We start from the raw sequence: 18,382 nt of genomic DNA, 5'->3' as shown, positions 1-18,382 counted from the left end.
AATAGGGGCCACTAGCCATCTCTAGCCATTCCCACCATGTCTAAAGGAAAAATGATCGGTCATGGTGGTGAATTGGTGTACTCTTGCCTATTTGAAAGCTCATGATTATTTTAATATGGTTTGTCAAATAGTTGCAAAAGATATTATCTAATATGGAAAGATAATGGAATATGAGAACTTTAAATCTAAAAGATACCAATTCTTTTGAATGAAATCAACAAAAGAAGCATCCCAGTTAGTTGCATCGAAACAAGTTTATGCCATACTGTACTTGATGGCATCGGAAACGTTTAAATATAAACAAATGGATAGAACAATACACATAAGCCTATCTAATACACTTGTGGATAAAGCACCACTGTAAGTAATCCAGTAAGAGTTGGACTAAGATTGAGCTTTTAACCCCCCACAGTTGCACCCCCACAGCATCAGTGAGCAAGCAAGTGCGTGCATGAGAGTGTGAGAGAGACTGTGTGTGTGTGTGCGTCCATCTAATAATGACACAGTCTCTCAAAGAAATCACTAAAATACAGAGAGAAAAAATACTGTACAATGTGTTTGATAATCATTGACTTATCTCTTAGTATTTACCTGTTAGAGAAGAAGGAAATTTGACTAAGTCAAGATGAGTGAAGGTTCGAATGGGAGAACTTACCGTGAAAACATTGAGATAATGTTCATAGAACTACATTGAATTTTAAGATTTAATTCATGATCTTTAACAAAACCATCTCTTTTATCTACATTTTACATTGCAAAGCATAAGTAATCCAGTGCAGTTTAGGGGTTCCCTCCTCCAAGGAAGAGAGATTAATTAATGTATGCAGTACATGGCAGAATAGCACTGATCTCATAGTCAATTGTTACATATGCTTTGTGAAAGTTCTAACACACACAGGTACAGCATATCAGCACTAATTGAATGGTCACTCGCTGACATACAAAGATCCATGTTTCACAAACTATTTCAAGAAAAAGATTGATGGCTAATACAAGCATCATGTAGCAAATCCAGTGCATTATGTGACCAATAAAATAATGAAACACAAAAAAAAGCATGCAAATGAAAAGAGTATATCCTAATTATGCATTGATATTAAAATCACATAAAGAAACGCCATGAAAAGTTTGATACAACATGCAGTAAAAATTCATACATGGAAAGAGGAGCTTCTCGTGCTGTCATCCCACTATTGAGGGCCTTCACAGAAGCTCTGGCGGCTGATAGCTGCAAGCTCTGTTCCAAGTATCAACTTTTGTGAATTTGGTGTCATCTTATACTGAATACAAAATGAAATAGATTTACACAAAATGATTTTACAGCTGTAGCATAATTATGAAGAGAATAAGCACTGTGTTTTTGAAAAAATAATGCATGAAGCAACCAGATTTAACATCCATGTTGGGAAAGAAAACCTAGGAGATAGAGTTTCTCTACAAGGGCCTAAAATGACCATAGTAAGATGCTTAGGACCACTACTATCTTATATTGCTTAAATGTTGTATTCATTCCTCGTAGGAGATGTGATACCCTACATGTGCTTCATCCACATAGGATAAACAGAGATTTCACTTGATATTGGAGCGGTACAATTACGTGAGTGAAGCAACCAAAAATTAGCTGCCAAGCATATGAGTTTTGCGCCATACTGCTTTAACTTAGGCACTTTAACAAAGGGTCATTTAGCTTTTGCTTACTTGGCTCATGGCACCATTCAGCAATGCTGTTTTATTTATGTACTTAAGCCACTAGCACAGGTATATAATTTTGTTTATTCTGTCTATCTTGGGTATCATTCCAGTAAATTAAAGTTTTCTTATATCTTTTCCACCAGTACAACATAAACTGTACCAGAAATGTACTTAACATCCAAAAATGTGACCAATTACCTGAAACACGCATGACAAGATACATATTTCTTTGTCTAGAAAATCATGTATACTAATGAGTGCCAGCATTTTCACGTAAGAAATTTAATTCAGAGTCTGGATTCTAATTATGATGAGGTCAAAAATTCTGCTCGCCAAGATTTGCATACCAACCTAAGCATCTCAGTCACTGCCATGTAAGATGCGCAAAGAAATAGATTGGTTATTTTAATAGACAATACCAGCCCAAAAACAAGGAAATTCCACCATAAGTTCGTATGTCCAATTGTATACCATGACAGCAATCATGATACCCACACCAATCGGGGCCACCAGAACCCAGAAAAAGCTCCAATAAATTAACAAAAGAATAGAACTAGGGTCCAGGAAAAGGTACAAGCAAAGAAGGAGATTAATAAGTGAAAGACTGAAAGAATAAAGAACTAACAAAACAGGAAAATCAGCATATCTAAAAAGCCAAATGATATAAATCAATAGCAATTTTGGCCTACGGCCAAAATATTTCCGATAATATCTTGACAAAATTTCCCAAGGCTCCATTCTGATGCTGAGGAAGCTGCGAGATAAGACAAGTTTGTTCAGGAGAACCCTCTTCCCCAGTGTCTGCAGCGAAGGAAAAAAATTCAAAAAGAAAAATTTGAATCTGCATATATCAATGTTAACATTCCTCTAAACACCTTAAAGTTTTTCCCTGCCAAAAGGCAGTGATTTGGGGGATTTGGGATAGAAAATCACAAGATTCCATCTTTCCTTCCCTGGAATTTGAATTAGATAACAACAAAATTTTTCCATGCCTAACCCTCTCTTGCACAACCAAAAAATAAAATTCTTTACAACTTTCTTATTGATTTCCTTTAATGCCATCAACAACAAAAATAAACCCATATTTCTTTTTTGTTATAAGTGATAGGAATATCCCAGCAATTCATTTCATGAAAAAAAATGAATGTACACTTTTTTTTCTTTTTTTTTCCTCCATCAGAGACAAATTTTTCTTTCACTTTCCCAGCAACCAAAAAGTTTGCATAGCTTTTCTAGTTTACAAATATAGAATACCAACAAATTTGAAAAAAATAAAAATTTAAAAAATGATTTATTCAAAGTTTGAATCCACCAAGAAGCCATCTATCAGTATTTTTAGTAATCAAAGTGGTCAGTATGTAAACGTTATCACTCCCATCAAGCCCAAGATAATTGAGCGCACAGTAATATGAGAACAATGGTTAATACGGATTCCAAGATAAGCCAGATAGAGCAGCATGTCAAGTTTCAATTACTAACATGCTCATTGGATTGTGGCTTATCAATAAAATTTATAAAAAGATAGGAGAGAAGGGAAATTGAAAGGAAAAGATGAAAGGAATGTGAGAAAGTTAGCACCCTTTGGTAATTTTCCCCTCTTCTTCAGCAGCTTCAAGTGCATTCTCTGAATGTAGTGCATCATATGGTACTGAGAATGCTTCGAGAACAACCTTTCCATGACCGATGGGTTCGCCGACAGCCACTCCGAGATTTCTTTACCACTTACCAAGACATCCTTATCCAGCGATTCCAACCATTTGTAAACTGGCTGCCCAAAGGTCCGTGCGCTGGAATCGGTAGGGAAAATCCACCCGGCCGCTCGCTTCCACCTGCAATTCGATAAAATCGAAACTTTCTAGGATTTTACAGCGAGTTCTACCGACTGCGCGGTCGTCATTAATGGAAATAGGAGATGGGCACCTGGTGGAGACTCGGGGCGCGGTTGTGGAGGGAGAGGAGCCACCTGTGGAGCTCGGGGCGGGGGAGTGATCTGAAATCCTCCGGTAGGCCGCCCTGGTTCGAATCGATCCAGGAGTCGATCTCGCCGGCCGTGGGGTTGTGGTTCTTCGGCATGGTGGAGAGCCAGGCTCGAGCGACCTTCTGCCATGGCTGAGATGCTGGAGAGCGAGAAGTAGAAGGATTAGGGTTAGGGTTTAGGAGGGGCGATTGGAATGTGTTGTCCGGTGGAAGGGTTTGGAGCGGACGAGGCTCCGACATTTTGGGCGGAGTTTTGCTGACGCTCTGAGACGATGAAGACGGGAGAGTGGGCGAGGTCTGGGCCTGGCTTTATTCCAAGCATCCGGAAGTGATTGGGAACTCGTTTGGAGGCAAAGGATTTTAAAGTAATGCTCAGTTTGCATGTTTATATCCGTCTTCTAATAATTTTATGCACATTCTATAGACTCCTGATTTAGTTTTATGTTATTTATTATATATTATATAACTATTTTAATCAAACAACAATCATAATATAATATAATATATTATAGATAAAATAATATAATAATATTTACAATTTTTCATGACTACTATAGAGATTCACAGGATGTGAGATCTAATCATCTTCAATTAATGGATATTTAGATATTCAAATTAAGCATTATCTCATATAATGTTAGGTCACATCTTTAGGAAAGCTAATAAGATGGTTTGATATGGGGGGGCGGGGCATCAATAACCATGACGAAGCATAAGCATTAGAGCTACGAGGGACTCCTTCTTGTTTACCAAGCCAACTTCGAGAATATTCTGATGATTGATGGGAATGGTTATTTTTATTCAGAAACTTTGTAAGCAATTGTTCTAACAATATATACACCACAATAAATAATTAATAATGTTGACATTAATACCATAAAATGTATATTATATTTACTATAAAATATTTGATTAGTTAAATAGTAGTCAATAAGAAATATATATGATAGTATCTATATTTATAATTCACAAATAATATTTATGTTACCTAATAATTAGTCTTACTTAACATGATAACATTTAATTTATTACTAAAGCACATATTAAAATATTTCTAATAAATTGATGTTATTTTCTATGATATCTTATATTAAAATTATAATATATTTATATAATAATATATGTACCTATAGTAGTGATGTAGTATATCATCGTGTATTGATATTATATTTAATATTCTATATAGTTGCATGATTCTTTAACATATGAACACCATATAATATAATAAAATAATACATTGTTATAATATAATATCATAATATTATTATTTATGATTTAGTGTAGTATTTAAACATTAATAATGTAATATTAAACTACCACTAATAATATGTTTTATCAATATAATATTCTTCGAATAATATCATTATATCATAATAAAGTATTATATACATATAATGGTAGGATATTACTCTTTAATATTAATATTATATCTAAAATCTTAATATTTATAACTAAAATATTAATATTATCATATAAAATATACCAGAATAGATCCACAGTAGCTTTACCATTTAGACAAATAAATAATTTATTTTAATTTCTAACTACTCTAGAAAGATTTGAACAAGCAAGAAAAATCTAGCATAAACACTAGCAAAGCTGTACAACCTAGTACAGGCTTTTCTTACTCTCCATTTTTCTTATGCTTCTATCCAATGCCACCTTGAAATTTTGGCTTAATGCAACGGTAAAACAGATAGGCTATATATAAAGCTAAATGAAAAATAGCCCCCATAATGTTTGTTGTTCTTAGGCTTAACATGATTTTATTGGTTTGAGCTAGCTCCTAGTTACATATAGTTTGCAAGATGGAAAAGTAAAGGTAGGCAAGGAGTTGTCCTATCCCTAGCTATCCCTTCAAAATTCCTTTATCCCTAGGTTAAAGCCAAAAGTTGTTATTCCTACAATTGTTGTAGGGATAACATGATTTATTTTTTTTTGGTTGAATAGGCAAGAATAAGAGGATAACTAGTATATTTTTTCTAAAATGGATAAGTTTACCCTTTTACAGTTGTAAGAAATACATGCAAGTTGAACTTCTATGACTAGTGTCTCTTCATCAATTCTTGGAAGGGTTGATTCCTTTTCCTTCCACAACTATAATTTGGAAAACTATTAATCCATGAGAAAATTGTGAATCATTTGAAAATTTTTCAATAATCAAGAAAATATTGTCACCAAAGAGGAATAAAAAATATTAGAGGCACTGAGGAACAGCCCAATCGAATGCTTCCTCTTATAAAATCACAGCTAATTATTTTTATATTTTTCCTCACGTGTTTGGCACGTGGCTAGCAATGGCTCAAGTTGGACGCTTTTCTGTCCTAAAGGGGGCTTCTCCGGTTCCTGGAATTTTTCAAACCTCGAAATGGAGGCGGAAGGGGAAAGCTGCGCCTCCCAGTCGCGGCGGCACGGAACCGCGTCTCCGCCGAGCGATCCCGCTCGGATGGCGGGAGGAGCTTCCAGATACCTTGCCGACCTCCCCTCCCGTGGCCTCTTCTCCAACACCATCCCCTCTTCGAACCTGGTACTCTCCCCTCCTTCCACAACCCTCTTCCTCGCGCCCGCCCAAGACCCAAGCTCTTCTTCGTTTTCCCTTCCTATTCTCCTCAATTTCCTTGGATTTTTGAACGAGTATTGTTTTCTTTGCAATTTTTAAAGTTTTCGCATCTTGTTTACGATTTGTTTGCAGGGGGGCATCCGGGTTTATGTCTGTGACCATGATACGACGCCCCCAGGTACTTTCCTTAACTCTTTCATTTCCAAGAACTCTGATTTTTTTTTTTGTGGCTCTAAATGATCTTAAGTTGATTTGTAAAACCCTTGCGTGAAATTACTTTTTTTTTTTCCAGTTATCGTGGTTAATGTGGTAGATAGATCACGGATTTTTTTTCTTTGTCTTTTAACTAGAGTGGAAAAAGGTACTTCATTGTTGATGTAATGTGCATATGTTACTAGTGTTTTTTTTTTTTCTTGTTGGATAAATATGCTAAGGAGCAAGGGAAGAAGGGAGGAAGTAATGTGCCATATACTATGAGTTTCTTCTTTTTGGCATAAGATAATTTATTTGGTGGATAATAGGAATCATGGTTAAATAATATGCTTTGTTTGCACATGATATGTCTAATCCATTTGACATGTTATTGGCATACAACTAGATCGGATCTATGTTCTCGCCTTGGTGAATATGCAAGCTCAGCCTGTTGGCTTAGATTACGAGCTTGGGTTTTGTGTATATTATCTTGTTGATAGACTTTTGTCCACTTTAAGTTGGTTTGGATTGTGTCTTAAATTATGGGCTATTAAGAACTCTTTTGAACGATTTGGTTTTCAGTTTGGACCTATATGTAGTAAACCTAGAAGGCTAGACTGAATTTATTTGGAGAACCAACCTAGGCTTGGGAGTTGGTCCAACCCATATATCTAGTGTTGTGTTTTCCAGATCTGAGTCCAGACACCGTATTACCCTGGGTTCTAGTCTATGAGGCATAGATATCATAGACACAAGTAAAGTCTTAGTCCTAATTGCAACCCATTTTGTGGTTACTTGGCCAATATATTGTAGTCAAGGGCATGCACTATGGAATGCAGAGCGTCTTTAAATTCCAATGTGTTAAATACTTTATGCTGTAAACAGCTAGCAAGAGGCTGCCAAATACCTAGGTGTTAGGTAGGTGCCTAATTGACCATGTCGAGATTAAGGCAGCCATATTTTTTAAAGGTCAATATCAGGGGATATTAAAAAGATATTTATGGTAATCAATAGGAACTACTATCTTGCCATCAATTAATACCAATTCACAAAACAATCTTAACCTTCATGCTCAGACATGATACAAAACATTTAGATGGATGCTTGGGTCATCTCTTAAAACACTGGTCAGTTCTGGTTGAATGTTTTGATTCAAAACATAATCTGAAACAAATCACCTGTTGGAAATTCCACCTACTAATCACACATCGAGCTAAACCATGCCTCTCGATGGTCATCGTGGAGAGGAGTAGGTAATTTGATTGCAAATGGAGGTGGAGAATCGACATAGTGGATGTTAACTACATGGAACATTGGGAGGACATCTAGAAAGTGGTATTACCCAGAGAAGAAATGTGGGATAATCAATGAAGAGGGTTTTGGTGAAGGTAATTATAATGTGATAATACCAAATGCACTGTTAGGTTGTTAGAGAATTTAGATCTTTGGCTAGTGCTTGATGAAGATGGTTTGGTGCTTCTCCATAGCAAACTGTTCAATCCATTTGTTAGATAAAATGGAATTAGATGACAGCGAAAATTTGTGGTGACCTTCAAACATTACTGGTCCATGATAAAACATTGTCATCAAAATATGAATGATTTGAGTGGGCAAATGAGTATAATACATATGCATATTGCTACCTGTCAAGTGACAAGTAAAGGAAGGTTGAACTCTTGTTTAGAGTGGGAATAAAAATTAATACTTATGGTTGCTGATTCTCAGGTGAATAGTCCAGATTAGTACATGGGTTTGGTGTTCTCAGGGTGATATAGGATTAGCTTATATGCTGTTTAAAAGAGAACCAAAGCTTTTGAAGTAGTTGGGAAACTTCAACTCAAGCATATTGAATAAAACATTGGACAAAACTTGGTTTATGATTGTCTTATTCTTGCACTGAAGGGGGCTTGCCCACAGCTTATGTCGTACTCAATTAGTAATTTGCTATCTATTTATAAGTAGTTAGAACCATGCAAAATGACTGGCAAAAAGATAAGGCTGCAAGAAATATTTTTTATCTTCTTTTTTTTCCGCGTTATAAGATGAAGATGGAGAAGAGAGAAAGTAGCAAAAATTTCCTTATTTGTTCATTCTTTATCCTAAGGTGGTATGATAGAGCCATTATATATAATATTAGGAGTGAGTGCCTTATTGGGGATCAGTTGATAGTCATGGGACCTGTAAATAATATGGAAAGTAATATCATATAACAATAAGAATATAAATTATTCTGGGCTCTCCTCTTTTGTAGATCACTATGCATATATTATATATCTTGGAATATGTTTGGATTCCTCTACGTGCATTCATTCATCCCTCTTTACTTTCATGCTTTCATCTTACTCTGTAGTCTGTACTGTATTCTGCCTCATCTTTTGAGGAATACTCAAAATGTCAAGCACTGATTCCAATTGTTAAATCACTATGCATATATTATATATCTTGGAACATGTTTGGATTCCTCTACGTTCATTCATTCATCCCTCTTTACGTTAATGCTTTCATCTTACTCTGTACTGTATTTTGCCTCATCTTTTGAGTAATACTCAAAATGTCAAGCACTGATTCCAATTGTTAAATTAGGAGGGAACATTAGGACTATATACTTCCATATTGTGTTTTTACTTATTCTTTTTTTAAAAAAAAAAAACGACACCTTGATTATGTTTGTCTCTCTCTCTCTCTCTCTCTCTCTCTCTCTCTCTCTCTGCGTGCGCGTGTGTGTATCAGATTATAGTTTCTAGAATATGAGAAATTTTAAGTAACTAATGATTGGGATTTCTGATGTTCACTGTTTGTCTGTTCAGATGAACAACTAATTAAGACAAACACAACGAACATATTGATTAGAGCTCTCCAAATCAACAAACAAAAGAGTGATTCAAAGGATGCAGCAACTAAAGCTACATCAGAGAGCAAGAAAGGAAAAAGGTATCATTTTCTTTGCTCCGAAAAGTGATGTATTTACATATTCACCCATCCACTCGCCTTTGCATGTGTTTCTATTGCAAAACACGTATACAAAATTGTTATCTTGTATTTCAGCTTTGCTGGGCTACTTTAACCATGCTTATATTAATAAAAATCTAAATATCATCACTGTGTTTATCCAGTGCAGATGGTGTATTGTTTTATACTTAGCCAACAACTGGTGCATTGTGACACACAAAAAGGAAAGTACTGAAAGATACACCGAAGATGAATAAAATGGATAGAAAACCTTTTTTTGTGGCATATGGGCTACCTTCAGTTGCTTTCTAGTGAGAAATAGATATGTTATGAACTCTCCACTGAGGTTCAACTTTTCCTCGTACCATCTTAAGTCAAAACAAATGCATGGTTTTGCCAGTGGCAACAACATAAACATGTGATCCACATTAGGCAAAGAAATCGAACCTCACAAGTTATACAAATGATTCATATTGGAATGTACTAGACAAGAAATGCAAGGAGCTTAACTTCTAATGATTTGTTCTTTTTTTCCTTTTTATTTTTTATTATTCTCCAATAATATATACATGAGTATTATAATGTGTGTTGACATTGCTTAGATAATCCACTATTATTATTTGGTTCAGTAGGTTATTACCCTGTTCTCTCCTGTATCATTATGTGTGAAAAATGAGATTACCTAGTTTTTCTCATATGTCAAAAGGAAAAATTCTATTTCCATCGAACTTTAAATTCTTGATAATTCATTATTTTTTTAATGTATATTTAAGGAATGGTGATAACAAATCTGTAGATCATGCTGGAAAAGATATAAAATGTTGCCCATGAAGGAAGAAAATAATAAAAGAACTTGTTTCCTTTTTGAAAAGTGATAATTTTCATCTTTAACAAACATTTCTAGATTTTATTGATGAAAGTATATTTGTTTCTCCTTGGTTACATCCACTTAGACTTCGTAAGTATTAGTCTCTATTGTTGCCAACCAACCCTCTTCATTTCATGGCAGGTTCATTCTCCCTTGTTTTCCTACAGTTGGCTTGGCGAGGAAGTTGGTTTCGTTAGTTCAGGCTGGTTGTAAAGATTGGAACATATGGATGTATCTTAACCTGGATCCATAAATCTAATCTCAAATAGATCATACAAGGCTTGTCTGCTGGTTGGTTGTATTGACGGCATATATCAACAGCATATATTTTGGATTGATGAGTCCTTTATACTGATTATTTGTTCTTGTTGAGCTGGAGTTTTCTTGTTCACTTCATATATCATTAAGAGAAGAGCAGCGAATTATTCTGTCAAAGACTGTGACATAGAATAGCACAATTAGTATGAAAATGAATACCTAGGGGAAATGCCTAAGGATAATTATAACAAGCAAGATTAGTACGAAAATGAATACCTAGCAAGATTGGTATATTCTTTGAGTCATTTGAGGATGCTTTTTTGGCTATTTCCCATAGGGTTGTCACACAAGAAGGTCTGCAGTTAACCCCGCACCCTCACCGAAAAGAAAAACATTATAACATTGATGGACTTTGGTATCTCTTTACATTTATATGTCATATAGGTGGAAAGTACATGCATTTCTATGTCTTGAAAGAAATCAATAGTGAAATTTGGATGCATTCAATAGCTATAACAGGTGATCTCTTTTAATACTGTTGGGACATGAAGTTTTTAGCTAATAGCACAATCATTCAATTGTACCTGATGTGGTCAGATTTACAATATGTGTTAGAGTTGCCTCTTCCATTCAAAAGCAGTTGCAAATGAATGATGATGAGGATGCATCTCTTAAACTAGTCAATTAGTGGGGTAGTGGAGTATTCGATTAAGGGGAGGATATGCAAATATTCTGTTCACTAGAAAAGATTATAGAAACCATGCAGATAGGACTAGGAAACATAAACTCGGAGATTGAGCAGGCTCTTTAAGATGTTTCAACAACTTGCAAACTCAAAACTCAAACATCTTTTACTGTTGGGATATGGATGAAAAAGTTGCTTTGGAGATTTTTCTCAGGCTGATGCTAGGTCTATGGATTAAGCTTGAGCTATATTAATTGAAAATTATCCTTATGTATCATCCCCTCTGATAATGGGAGCCAGCGACCATGATCGATATGTATTGTTAGGGCATGGTTACTAGCCTTATTATGACAACTCCAACAAAGTTCAAATCCAACCATATTGATGACCCTTTCTTGTAGCCACTAGACCCCTAGTGGACCTAGTTGGCTTCCTTATTTTTCACAAAGAAATATAAATTGAGAAATAGACACCCCAAACCAGTAGCAGTTGCAGCACCTGGGGTTGGGGGTGGGGGTTGGGGGGGGGGGTGGGCAAGTAAAGTTTCATAAGAAAGATATATTCAAATGTTGTTGTTGATTCATTTCATATTATTGTCTCTGAAATGCACCAAAAATTGAATAACATGTTGGTGATTAATTTGATGTTGCTCATTAATATTGGTTTTTTATAAAATGGCCAAATTTGTTGTTTATATGGAATTTTAAAAAACTTCAGAATACTTACAATAGTTGTTTCTAAGAAGCAAGAAATTCTAATATTGTGAATCAGTTGTCTGCTTCTAAGCTTTTTTTAGACAATATGAATAATCATTAAAAAGAAAAAAATATCATTCTAAAGAACATAAGATAGGTATAAAGATACAATACAAAAGTAATGAAAAAGGCATAAATAAAATATAAAAATATACATACTTTGTTTCTTCTTCTTTATAGGTGACCTCATATTTTTTTTCTTCATTTAAAATTTCAAGAAACCAATGAAGAAAATAAAACTTTGTACTGAAATAGACCTGCTTATATTGTTTATCTTCTCCTTCTGTTACTCAGTTGACTGTGAAATTTGACACTGAATCAGTATCTTTCTGTTTTTGTTCTTTGGTTTGTGGGCACAAAGAACAGTGCATCAGATGAAATCAAAAGTTGGTTTGCTTTTTTCCCCCTTTTCTATTAATGAAAAAGTTATTATAATTCATCACAACCTTTGATATGAAATGGATAGCTGGGATCAACTGAGCTAGTAAAGGCAGCAAGATGCCTTTCTGTTTAGATAACCATACCCACTAATCTATGTTCCACTCTTTTCTTAACCAACCTCTTTGTTACAGGGGGAAAACTCTTCAGTCATGAGGGCCAAATTTATATGGAATGCCAAGAAATAGAGAAATTCTATCGAGATTTCAAAAATTCAGGGGGCAATTGCCCCCGGCCTCCCCCCTGCAACCCAAGTTAGACTAGAAGGGTTATCGGGGCAGAGGCGGAGCCACATTGGGATTTAATGAATATAAACTCTAGTTCTTCCAGTCTTGCTTGTTGTGAGCCTTCTACTAGATCAAATGCATACAGACACTCCTTGACATCACAGTACACATTATGATGTAGTTAAGAGTAATGTTTAACTATCTCCACTATCACCAGGGAATTTTGTGCAAGCAATTCAGTTTATGTATGAACTTGAATTAGTAAACTAATTATAGACAATGAAAAGTTAACACTTAGTGTTCATTTAGATCATCAAAGAAGCCTGATGCTTATTCACAATACTATGCAAAATGATCCACATAAGGGACAGTATGTTATTATTCAAAGATGGCTTTGTTTTGACTGGACATGTCATAGACAGGTAAAGTAAATGTCACACAATCTCCAAGAGAATAGAGTAGCTGGTCTAAAGAAAACACCCCATCATACCACAGTTTACCGCTTAACTGTAACCACTTCTTGTTGACTTTTGAATCTGTTCTTGCTGGCTCTTGCATGAGGACAAAAATGTGGCACAATGTTGGCAAAAGCAACTGTGGCAGGATACACGTATCTTGACAGCTTTTGATCATCATAGGCATGATTCATGACACTTTAATTCTTGTTTTGAACATGTCAGGCCCTATGTTTCATAGAAACCAAATTTATTGGAATCTAATAAGTCCATGATTACTTTATGTATATATATATCTTTTATAGAATGAAATTTATCTACCCCCTCCTCTTTGTCTCTCTACCGACACTCAAAAGGGATGGTATGCTCCCATGCTTTATTTGGTCATGCCTCTTTCCCATGGAAATTCCTCTTCTAGAACAGGCAACTGCACTTCCACCCTATGAAATTTATGGCAGGCTGGAGCATAGTTGAGTGATTGGAAGGAAGGGGAGAAGGGGGCTGGGGGCATGGCCTGGTGGGGGAGGTGGGGGAGGGAGGCATAAACATGGAGTTACTAAGAGGCATGAGAGAGTGTGACAGCATAGTATCCTCCAACATTTAGTTTATGAATACCTTTGCTTGTTGTGGCCAGAATTCCAATGTGATGTTTGCCTTGTGTCTCTCTTCCTGTTTCTATGCTTCTGTTTAACTGTTGTTGTAAAATTTGGTGGCTACCGAAAGTCTTGGCAGACATTAGTTTCTGTTTGGTGGCATGACTACATGTGCTTCAAAATTTCAACATCATCCTTGCTAAGCGAGCATGACTTATGTTAACATTTGATCCCTTTTGTTGAAGGTCCTTGTTGTTTATGACTTTTTACAATTTATTTTGACATCACCTAAGCTGTGATAACTCTTGTTTGCTAGATCTGCTGAAAGAACTTCAGAAGGAAGGACTCCATCTAAAAGAGCAAAAACTAATATTGCTCCTGGTAGTACCCATCAAGGTATGTCATAATGAATTTTCAGTTGCTTAATTACCAAAGGGACTGAAAGTATCAGAGTGATGAATTCATTAGTTATTGTCATTTCCTTTTCTGGAAGTATGAATTAAAATATCTCTAAGGTTTATTAATCTTGAGCTAATTTTGCAATATGTTAATACTTCCAAGCTGTGCTTCCTTTGCCTTCTCCATATCAAGAAACCTGTGTTTGATGAGTTCTCCATGTTTTATGATTATAAATAAATGCAAATTAATAGCATTGCAAATAGTGAAAGATATGGAATATATCAAAATTCTGACTTATAACTGTATTCTTATTTTCTTGCATATGCATTCTGTAGTTTTCCTTCAAATTTACGCACATCTCTATACATTAATGTATGGAAGCAATCCTTAACTTACATGAGTGATGATACAAAATCCATGACTTTTGGTTCCCCTCAATGGTCTCCAGACCTAGAATGGAAATTCTGCCTCTTCATTCCGCAAATCAACTGCTATGACATATTACTCCTTAAATGCTAGGACATTTATTTTCAAAAATTAATAAAGATAGCATCTTAAAATATAAGATTAAAATATTAACACCAATAACAAAATTTTGATAAATGATTCTACAAGATCAAATACGAAGAGATATGTTTGAATTAATTTTAGACTGTGTCAAGTACTGTATTGAAAATGATATCTTGGTTACTTGTTTGTGTTTTTTTTTTTTCAAATAAGAGGACCATATATTTGAATTAATTTTAGACCATGTTGGTCAGTGTGTTGAAAATGATACTGGCATGCATACACGCTCGGGCGCATTACCTCTATCCATTAATGAAATAATATACTCCCTTATACATTTTGTACACTAGTAAAAGTTTGTGGAGGTAATCCTTAACTTAAAGGTAGAGCAATGGTATGACGGCCATGACTTCGGTTTTCTTCGAATTGCCTGACCCAAAATGGAAATTCTGCCTCTTCCTTCCATTAATCAAGTGTGCCATATGACTTCTTAACCACCAGGACAATTATTTTCAGATTATTAAACATAACATCTTAAAATATAAAATTTAAAATAGTCAACCAATGATGAAATTTTGATAAATGATTCAACAAGTTCAAATAAGAGGACCCTATATTTGAATTAATTTAAGACTGTGCCAGGCACTTTGTGGAAATGATATCTTGGTTGTTGGCTTGCTTGTGCACTGCAATGTGTGTGCATATTCTTGCTTGCTTATTGTGGAACCAAAGTCTACTTGGCAGTTAAGTGAGATTTGTAGAGACTTGAGAATCATCTCTTTCATGCCATTTTGCTTCACATTCAACATCCAAAACCGAATTCGCCCTAAACTAACCAATGAATTCTATATGTTCACCTGTACTTTAAGTCTTTAAGTCATTCTAAAATTCTAGCTTTCCAATTTGGGAAAGAAGCCATTTCAGTTCACATAAGTTAGTACCAGTAAAAGTTTTAAAGGACCTGTCAATTTTGTGGTGACAAGTTCTAGAAGCCCGCCATTTTTAAATGCACCGACACCTGCAAAACTCCTCAGTAGAACCACATGCAGCGCTACATATTTGGGAAAAGTAAGCACCCTTGTTGTCAATCAATAATCAGAACACCAGCAAACCATTATTCTATCAATGGCTAAAATGACCATGATTTTATTTTGCATGATATTTTTAGATTTTTTGGCTGTTTAGGCTTTAGACCTTTTGATTGTAACTTTATTCTGTGTTCTGGAAGCAAGAATGGAAACACTGGAACTTCTTTGGTGTTTTAGAGCCTACTTTTGATACCCAAGAATACGTCCAACATGGCTCCACATTCTGAAGATGGTAATGTTATCAGTCGTCAAGTCTGCTGGGCCCTGAACTATGGAATACATTATTACAAGACTAGATTCTTTACTTGCTGGTCTGCGAGCTTCATTTCCTCGTTTGGCAAGCTGGTATCTCTTAGAGTGCATAACTATAATTTGAGAGGAATCTAAATGGTCTTGATTCTTCTTGCATTTGTAGTTGCTGAGGATAAATGCATATATTGCTTTTTGGCCAGAAAATTTCACATAAGAGCATAAATACATTTCGATCTTTATGTTGTAACAAGCATTCTTTTCTTCTTCTGAGTTTAAGGAACTGTTCTTTTGGCTTGTAGAGGGAACCAGTTCTGGCTTTTCTTGGAGGATGCTTCATACTATGACTGTAGAGCGGTTGCGTGCACTACTGAAAGAGAGAGGGCTCTCCCCAAGAGGGAAAAAGGCAAGGATTTTGTGCTGCTCCCTTGTAATCCTTATCTTTTATTCTGTTGAATAGTTAAACCGTACCATGGGCCTTTAACTATTATTTTTAACCTACATCTTTTCATAACAGTCCAATTTTTGATAATGAGACTCTTGGTGGTTGTGATTTTGAATATACTTCCCATGGATCAATTATCTTATACTGTCTGGTTGGTCAAAGGTAGGCCTTCTTTTGAGATCAGCATTCTTCTTACTTGGACAGGTAGAGTTACATTGCTTGGGCTTTGGACTGAGTTTATAACTCGGTCCTATTAAAACATGACAATATTACCTCTACATATTGAACTGGATAACTTGTATGGTTTGTCATTTATTTTTTCCCATGGACGCATCAAAGTAAAGCAGTCGTTGCATGAAAAAAAGGTATATAACTGGGATTTGTTGAGTGACAACAACACCCTTATGCAACTAAAGCTAATCACTGCAATACAAGGGGAGTAGGATTGTCATTTCCTGGTGGTTGGAGCAATGTGACTCCACCCTACTTAGAATGAGCATAAATTGTATAATTTAACTCTTACAGGTCTCTAACTTCGATCTGCATTTACTGATTATCGGCTTTCTGTGTGCAGGACGAACTGATTACGCGCTTGCAAAATGAAGCATAAGTGGAAAGGGCAACTAACAAGTTTCCAAGAGGTTGTTCCATCAAAATGTACGGTGTAGGATTTGTTGAACCCAGTGTTAAGCTTAAAATGTTATATCTGAAGCGCCCAAATGGTTTGCCATCCATGTCTGAATATTTTGGTGTATCTTGTTGCATAACAGGGCACGTCTAGTGATGACTATGATTTTGATTGTCCAATGCACTCTACTGTACTGCATATATGTTAGTAGTCTTTATTAACATCAAATTCCATAGATCCTCAGTTTGATTAGGTTTCTTATCTATCATTGGGAAGGTAAAGGAGAATCAGCAATGGTGCATTTTGCATGTCTGCAAACTATTAAAAAGTCAGCACTCTCCCAGGTTTAATGCATCTCTCATTGTGCAGGCAAACTTCCATAGTTTGCAATCATCTATACCAACAGTTTAGCACATGAAGAACAAAGCAAGCACTCAATTTCTACCTTTAAACCACCTTGTGGGTTCAGGCCGAAGCAGATGTTACTCATTCCTAAAGTCTTGGACATGAATATTGTCATGCTTGGAATCCTCTAACACGAATCTTATTTAGGTCCACCCAGCTTTGTGCTTAGCTTGCTTTCAAGCTGAGTGGTGGAACTTGAGCTTTGACCTGCAAGATGAAATAACCATGCAGAGATAAAGATAGGAGCTCTTATGAACATATATCATGATATACTTTTTCCTGTGTTATTTGCATCTCTTTTCAGCTATTGAGTTTGGCTTTTATGGTTGCTAAGAAAATAGATCTTTAAAAATTATATGGCACCGATACAATTATCAACTCTCTCAATCTAGTGGTCAGTGATCTGTGTTTTATGGTCTGGAAACGTTTAATGTGGAGATATGCTTATGTTTTTTTTTCGGATTGATGAATGATTAAACTAATGTCATTGTGCTGATACTCTCCTCAATCATATGGGCAATAGGAGATGGGTGAACCATTGATGTGCTGGTGGACAGGTAGTTGGTTGAGTAGCCACTTCGCTGGTGGCCGACCTTCTTTAAGCCAGGTGCTTGGAGGGTTGCAGGGTTCATGAACTGTTTGCTCCTGGGGAGAGAAGATGGGATGTGGGTTGTGTTCGGCAGGCCTTCGGCGAGCAGCTGGCTGATAGGGTGTTGGCTCTGCCGATACCCACTGGGAGACCGCGGACAGGAGAGTATGGGAGGCAACAGGGAGACCAAAGGTAAGCGCCTGAGATATGTAGGATGTGGCTAGAGGGGGGATAGCTCGTTAGTTGGATGGGAGGTGGATTTGGAGGATGCACATTTATCCTTATGTTGCTTTGTTCATCTGGAAGGTGGCATGGGGATATTTGCTGACCAGGGGTGTCTTGGCAAGGAGGGGTGTCTGTGTTGCCTCTGATTGTGAGTGGTGTCCAGATGTGGAGAAGACTGTCGGCCATGTCGTTCTTTGA

The 18,382-nt window shown here is 36.0% G+C and overlaps 2 protein-coding genes across 3 annotated transcripts; one reads left to right on the top strand and one right to left on the bottom strand.

Moving 5' to 3' along the window:
* Positions 1 to 3,277: 3,277 nt before the first annotated feature.
* On the bottom strand, positions 3,278 to 4,051 carry LOC120111431. Its single transcript, XM_039128488.1, has 2 exons — positions 3,613 to 4,051; positions 3,278 to 3,521 (listed from the first exon to the last, which is right to left on the bottom strand). The coding sequence occupies exons 1-2, from the start codon at positions 3,907 to 3,909 to the stop codon at positions 3,429 to 3,431; spliced, it is 390 nt and encodes a 129-aa protein (XP_038984416.1). The 5' UTR covers positions 3,910 to 4,051; the 3' UTR covers positions 3,278 to 3,428.
* Positions 4,052 to 6,004: 1,953 nt separating this feature from the next.
* LOC103707867 lies at positions 6,005 to 17,217 on the top strand. 2 transcript variants are annotated; one of them, XM_026804933.2, is made up of 7 exons: positions 6,005 to 6,196; positions 6,362 to 6,407; positions 9,229 to 9,352; positions 10,380 to 10,469; positions 13,966 to 14,045; positions 16,195 to 16,298; positions 16,912 to 17,217. In XM_026804933.2, the coding sequence occupies exons 1-7, from the start codon at positions 6,038 to 6,040 to the stop codon at positions 16,945 to 16,947; spliced, it is 639 nt and encodes a 212-aa protein (XP_026660734.2). In that variant the 5' UTR covers positions 6,005 to 6,037; the 3' UTR covers positions 16,948 to 17,217. The 2 variants fall into 2 exon arrangements, with proteins under 2 accessions (XP_026660734.2, XP_008790780.2); XM_008792558.4 differs by lacking the exon at positions 10,380 to 10,469.
* Positions 17,218 to 18,382: the final 1,165 nt, after the last annotated feature.

Source organism: Phoenix dactylifera, chromosome 7 (assembly GCF_009389715.1).
Source record: "Phoenix dactylifera cultivar Barhee BC4 chromosome 7, palm_55x_up_171113_PBpolish2nd_filt_p, whole genome shotgun sequence".
Classification (NCBI taxonomy): Eukaryota; Viridiplantae; Streptophyta; class Magnoliopsida; order Arecales; family Arecaceae; genus Phoenix; species Phoenix dactylifera.
This window is presented reverse-complemented; position numbering and strand designations above follow the sequence as displayed.